At 42.5% G+C, this 6021-nt stretch overlaps 1 protein-coding gene across 3 annotated transcripts; it reads right to left on the reverse strand.

Moving 5' to 3' along the window:
• Positions 1 to 657: 657 nt before the first annotated feature.
• Positions 658 to 5578, reverse strand: LOC123182122 (uncharacterized). Of its 3 annotated transcripts, XM_044594589.1 has the most exons (7): positions 5145 to 5576; positions 4906 to 4957; positions 4515 to 4620; positions 2895 to 2968; positions 1661 to 1719; positions 1419 to 1574; positions 658 to 1332 (listed from the first exon to the last, which is right to left on the reverse strand). In XM_044594589.1, exons 1-5 carry the CDS (start codon positions 5359 to 5361, stop codon positions 1716 to 1718), a joined length of 453 nt encoding a protein of 150 aa, XP_044450524.1. In that variant the 5' UTR covers positions 5362 to 5576; the 3' UTR covers positions 658 to 1332; positions 1419 to 1574; positions 1661 to 1715. The 3 variants fall into 3 exon arrangements, 2 of the variants coding, with proteins under 2 accessions (XP_044450524.1, XP_044450522.1); XR_006492021.1 differs by having other exon boundaries at positions 1661 to 2968; positions 4906 to 5061; positions 5145 to 5578; XM_044594587.1 differs by lacking the exon at positions 658 to 1332 and having other exon boundaries at positions 1418 to 1574; positions 1661 to 2968.
• Positions 5579 to 6021: the final 443 nt, after the last annotated feature.

Consider the following 6021-nt stretch of genomic DNA (forward strand, 5'->3'; position numbering starts at 1 on the left):
AAGGTCCGACGGCACAGTCGAGCAGAGGCGAGCGGGCACAGCCGGCCAGCGTCGACGGGTCAACGGAGCTGCTGCTCAGGGCGTCTCAAGGCGGAAACGGAGTCCAGGCTCGGCGTGCTACAGCAAAGGGCGGCCTGGGCGACGGCAGCTTGAAGCTCGGGTAAGGCAGGAACAAGTCCCTGGCGGCTCAAGGAAAAAAGTACACGACGGCGACGATGACTTGGCGGCGCGGTAGTGCGGCGGCTCTCCCACTGCAGCTGAAAACGGGCGGCTCAAGCAGAAACGGCGAAGCTCGGCTAAGCCGGCGGCGGGTTGAAGCACCGGTGCACCGGGGGCCGCAGCCGAGCGACCGTCGGAGGCCCGTCCGATGATAGCGGCTCAGAGACCAAAACTGAATCCGTATTGACCAAGACTTGTAAGACGTGCGGTGATAGTTTGCCTCCGATCGATCTCTTCTTTCCTTGGTACTAGATGACCCGTTGCGCCAATGGCGCAAAGGGCGAGAGCAAGCCAGGTATTGAAAGAGTACACATAAAAATATTTAGAGACAAATTGAAACATATGGAAATAAAAAATTGTTGCCGGCAATGTCATGATTTTCTCTAACCAGTGTAAACATATATAAATAGTCTTCTAAAAATATTAGTAGAAGGGCGGTTGATTACATATGTAGAACAAGTGATCACAAACTTTGTTTTGACCACAAAGACAGTAATGAGATCTAAGTGTACATGCAGTATCACATGCACGAATGGAAATCTAAAGGCTATACATATCTTGCTGGATCGATTGATACGAAACAAAAGGTGGCTACTGTTGGTTAGGACATATAGACTGAAGGTCACCAGAAACTATCTTGTGTAGTCTTCAGGTGCTGCTCTGACTTCATGCCAATATACCATTAAACATGACAATGGAAAAAAAACACCATTTACCTTACCATTTCATACACCATTGTTATCATTTCCCTTAAAGAAATCCCAATTCCTTCATCAACGATAAAAGGAGTCATCATATACACTTGCTAGTCTGCTAGGTAGTACATTTGAAGTCTGGTAACAATTTAGTAAACTGCAAGCAGATCTCAGCTGGAAAAAAAATGAAGTGATTAGAAAATCATCCAGCAACGTACAAAACGAACGACCGGTTGACTGAGTGCCAGCATCAAAAAACACAGTACGGTAAAAATATCAAACGGCCTGAAGCAGCAGCGCACGGAAGTGCCCTCGCTGGGCAGGTAGCCCAGCAGGGTTTATATGTTCGATTAGTCTGATCAGATTGCACATTCTTCACATCTTCAGTAGCTGCAGCAGCAGCATCTTGCTTAGTTTCCTATCATGACATGGTAATGATGCTCGTCAGTTGAGGAATGCGTAAAAGGGGAAACGGTAAGAGTGGAATTGAACATGGATGCTAACATTTGTTTTGGATGCAGGGTCAACAACATCTCCAGCAAAAGCAGTTTCTGCAGTTTGGGTAGGATCTTTAGGCACAGCCGCAGATGATGTAGTTCCCTTGGTTTTGGAAGGCGAAGTGAAGAGCTTGCGACGAGAGTTCCTAGGCACGGTGATTTGCTGCATTTAAACATAAAATTATATTAGGTGTTACCAAAGTGACAAAGCAAGAAAGGTATAGCAGTGCACAAGGATGATTGAAATACCTAGGTATTTAGTCACAGGAGCTTGTCCTTGCCTTTCATTGCGATATAGGAGTGTTCATCTATTAATCATGTAATAGTCAGACAATGCAAAGGAGAGAACGCAGGGAGAAATAGTAACAATCATACAACGCAAAGCTGTGTACAGGGCAACAAGAATGCCTCGCATCAGGACGCATTAGGCAAAGGTAACTAAATGGAATACACAGCTGCCAAAAGCCATGAGTACAACAATGTTAGATTAGGCGGTGGCTGCAGCTGGTCATTAGTAATCATTCTATATGAGAACCTTAAATCGATTGAAAGAGAAGGAAATGTAAGGTTATTTACATTGATATATATTGTTCAAATGGACGATCCACAAGGAAAGACAAAAAAATTGTGAAGCATATCATAAGTGGCACAAAAGCATTGTAAACTTTGCTCGAGGAATTTGTATATCTGAAGGAATCCATCACCCGAGTATAACATAAATGAAGTTGGTGTTCAGTTTAAATTTCTACCAAGCAAATGTAAGGTGTTGATGAAGCTTTAACAAAATTAGGGGCAACAACGATTAATTAACCCATCCGGTAGTTATCAGTTTTCACCAACTTGTACATCTATCCATAAGACTACATGGAACTGAACCGAAGGTAAGGATCTGAACCAAGAATAGCAGCGTAGACAAAAGCAAGATTAAACATCATTCTTCAGTCCTCAAGGGTACATGCATTCTCCTTCCTGACTTCGGCTTCCTGCTCTGGTGTGTAGTGTTCTCTAAAATCAGCTACTGCTTACACTCCCCCACTAAGTGAATAGTAACAATTTTAAGAGGATAAACCACACAGAGAATTGGTTCCTAATTAGAGCAGCTAAAGAAGCAAGTAGCTAACATTAGTACATAGAGTCTTGGAAGTGGGCTACAATATCATGGCAAAATGACAGGAGTACATCATTGCTTGTGGTTAGCATAGTTCTCTCAAAAAAATTATGGCTGGTTTGCTACTACTTCCAATTTTGTCTGTACTGTATTAAATAAGGCCCATCAAAGCATACCACAAATGGTTTTCTGTGCAAAATAAATAGACCAAAAAATGAATGAAACAAAATAAATACACAGCCCCTTACGCATATATGCAGATGAAAGCTTCCAACAATGAAACAATTTCTAGTTTAACCGAAAGGCATTAGCATAGGTGAGAACAAATATTTTCAGTTAGCTCTAACAAGAACAAATGGCAGGACCAAGAACAACCTCCAACCAAGGTGATGACGAGCCAGCAGAGCAATAGACGAAGACCAAACAGCAGATGAGAGGACAAAAGCAACCTGCGGCAGACAAAACAAATGCCTTAGGAGGGTGAAACACGAACGGAAAGAGTGTATAATCAGCAAACTACATAGACAATAGGCTAATTATGCTTGCAATCAGTATAAATATAATTAGCAACTACTATATATCCATTACTTGAATGGAATCATGAGCAACTTTCATGCATCGTAAATACGACGGCTGCCCCTCTCAACTCTTCTGTGCCTTATCTCATGACTACTTTTACTAATCAGTGACTGGGTTCAGTTGCTGTCTAAATCAAGACAATTGCATGAAAGCACAACACAGTACATCCTAATGTAAGATATTTTAAGTTTTTAACTAATAGAAGCAAGCACCTGTCAATTTATGATTACAAACACGGCTGAAACACGGTAGGCACATCAACTAAATTGAGGCACACATATCTGTCAGCACGGCGGCACGGTCACATTTAAAGAATTAATAATTATGAAAAGCCTGTAGTGCATGTCACAACTATAAATACTCTGTTCTCACCTAAAACTATCAGAACAGAGACAAATAAGAACAGAGCTGCCAATATAAATGAAGGTCAATGCAGAACACAACAGGTGAATATTTCCAAAGACAAGCAAACATATCCGTCTAGCCCGACACAGCATATTCAACATATCATACAACCACTTACGCAAACAGTTACAGCAGGCTTTCATAAAGTGGACTGGAAATCAGGGAAATAGACATGGAATATTTCTCTATAGCTACACGGTTTTGAAATATTTTTCTTCTTGAAGCTAACCAAGCCCGCTGTCTTTTTTTTAGCTGAAGATAAATTCGTCAGTTTGAAGTAGAAAAGCAATGACTAAACCTAAAGATCCAAGCAAAGGACCATCTACTTTTTATAACTAATCAATCCACCCAAACTATATTACTTTCTTACCTGTTTTAATGGAACACAGTAAACATTTTCCATTGCACTCTTGCTCCAAGCTTACAAACCCTACATATTTTAGGTGCTGCGTCCCTCTGATACTGTTGCATAGGTACTTAAACAGCAGCCTAGTAAGAATACTACTTGGCTATATTCAGGCTAAACTCTAAAGCATTAATCTAAGCCTCCACTTTGTGTGCACCTTCTCATTGTATTTATGCTCATTTAATGGCAGCACAGCATCCCATTTTGAATGCTAGCTAAGAATACCCAACTAATCAGACTTCTTTCCTATGAGATTGTAATAAAGAATAATGATGGTAGGTGATCTGATATTATATTCGACTAATAATAAAATAAGTAAGGAGAGCAGGGTATGGAAAGACATATAGCCTAGAAAAGAAGCATGCAGAGGAAAATGCCAAAGAGATACTATCATAAGCAAGGGCATTTGATGAATTCATTAATTAGTTAAGCCAGTACGAATATACATGACTGAAAAGAATATGTATTTTGTAGTTTGAACAAATGGAGTAACCAAGACAACAATAACTGGGCGTACAGTCTAAATTAAATGAGCCAGTTTGAGGAATTGTTATCCTCCAAACAATATTCAGATGATTCTATTTGCTATGATGATAATTCTTTACCTGCACATTACTCGGCATACCAAGTTCTCCATTCGGTTTCTTCTCTGCACGACACATGAATATATGAGCAACTAATTTTCTTGGTCCTATTTCTTCTTTCTCATATCTGCAAATATCATGTTTAGGAAACCCACGTATTAGTAATTTCAGAGGTGTACATTAGAGAAAATGTTCAACTAACAATCCAATTAGATATACATGTGCAGGTATGTTTATACACCTAGCCAAAAATTTGAGAAGATCAAATTAAGAATTTGAATGCCCAATGAAAATTAAACTTGGATTGAAAGTTCCCTTCCATTGCATTTGGAATCTGCTCTCTTTACCTCTCCCTATCCCACTCCCACTACCACACATTCATCACATAACACAGAGAGAGATAGAGGAGCACCTGGTTGGGAAGGAAGGCGTTGAGCGCGTCCGTTCCTCACCGTGGGGAGCACCTGTGGTTGGGAAGCAAGCCATGAACAACAAGTTGGAAAGGAACTATAAGAGGAAGGAATCCAGGGGAAAATCAGCCCCAAATCAAATCAACCAATGAAGAAATCTGCCATTGTTTTGACCACGAAATTAGACCAGACAAAAGGAGAAATCAACAGATAACAAATCACACGGTGCCCGCTTCTATACCTTGCTGCCGCCCGCTTGTTTGGCGAGGATCACCTCGGCCAGTTCCTGCAGTCCCGCCGCCGCCGCCGCCCCGAATGCCGGTCCCGTCGCCTTTCCCTATTTGGCAGCTGGGCGAGCGAACTCGCCGGCGCAGGCCGACACCGGCCGGCGACCCTGTCCCGTCCGCTGCCGAGCCTCCCTCTCCTATTTCCTCTCTCTTTCTCCCTCCTCTCGTCATCAGCCACTCCTCTTTGCTCTCTCTTTCTCCCTCCTCTCTCTCCTGCACGGACCTGTGGCGCAGGATCGAATCAAGCGCCCCCGCCGTCGCCCTTTGCCTGCAGGTCGGATCTGGCGGGATCCCCTACTGCTCCACCCCAGCGAGAAGATCGGCGGCGGCTGACGAGGGAGGACGGGGTGGTGCTGCGCTGAGCAGTGGCCATGGACGGACTGAGATCCAGTGCCTTTATCAAGTGAAGTCACGCTGCAACTTTACCCTTCTAATCTCCATCCAATCCACATTCTACGGTCCAGATCACACATAGGAAAGGCTCTCAACACTTAGCAGTTTTCAGCATGGCTTTTGTGTAGATGATTACTCAACATTGACACTTATTGCTGTAGCATTCGGACATTATGCGCTGCAGCCTTTTAATATCAAGTTCTACTGGATTTAGTGTCAACTGCAATTGATTTATTCCACTTTGATTGCATAATGCACTACTGTATAACCAAACCAAATTTTGTTTTATAGTCTGCTCATGAGTATCTGCAGTTCTTTATTTTTTGGGTTTCAATCTGTTCAAATAAAACTGAGTTCAAGTGCCACTGCATCGTTGTTTGCAGCTTATTGATGTTTGCTGCTATCCTGAAACTGCTAAGTGTTGAGAGCCTTTCCCCT

This window comes from Triticum aestivum, chromosome 1D, assembly GCF_018294505.1.
Source record: "Triticum aestivum cultivar Chinese Spring chromosome 1D, IWGSC CS RefSeq v2.1, whole genome shotgun sequence".
Classification (NCBI taxonomy): Eukaryota; Viridiplantae; Streptophyta; class Magnoliopsida; order Poales; family Poaceae; genus Triticum; species Triticum aestivum.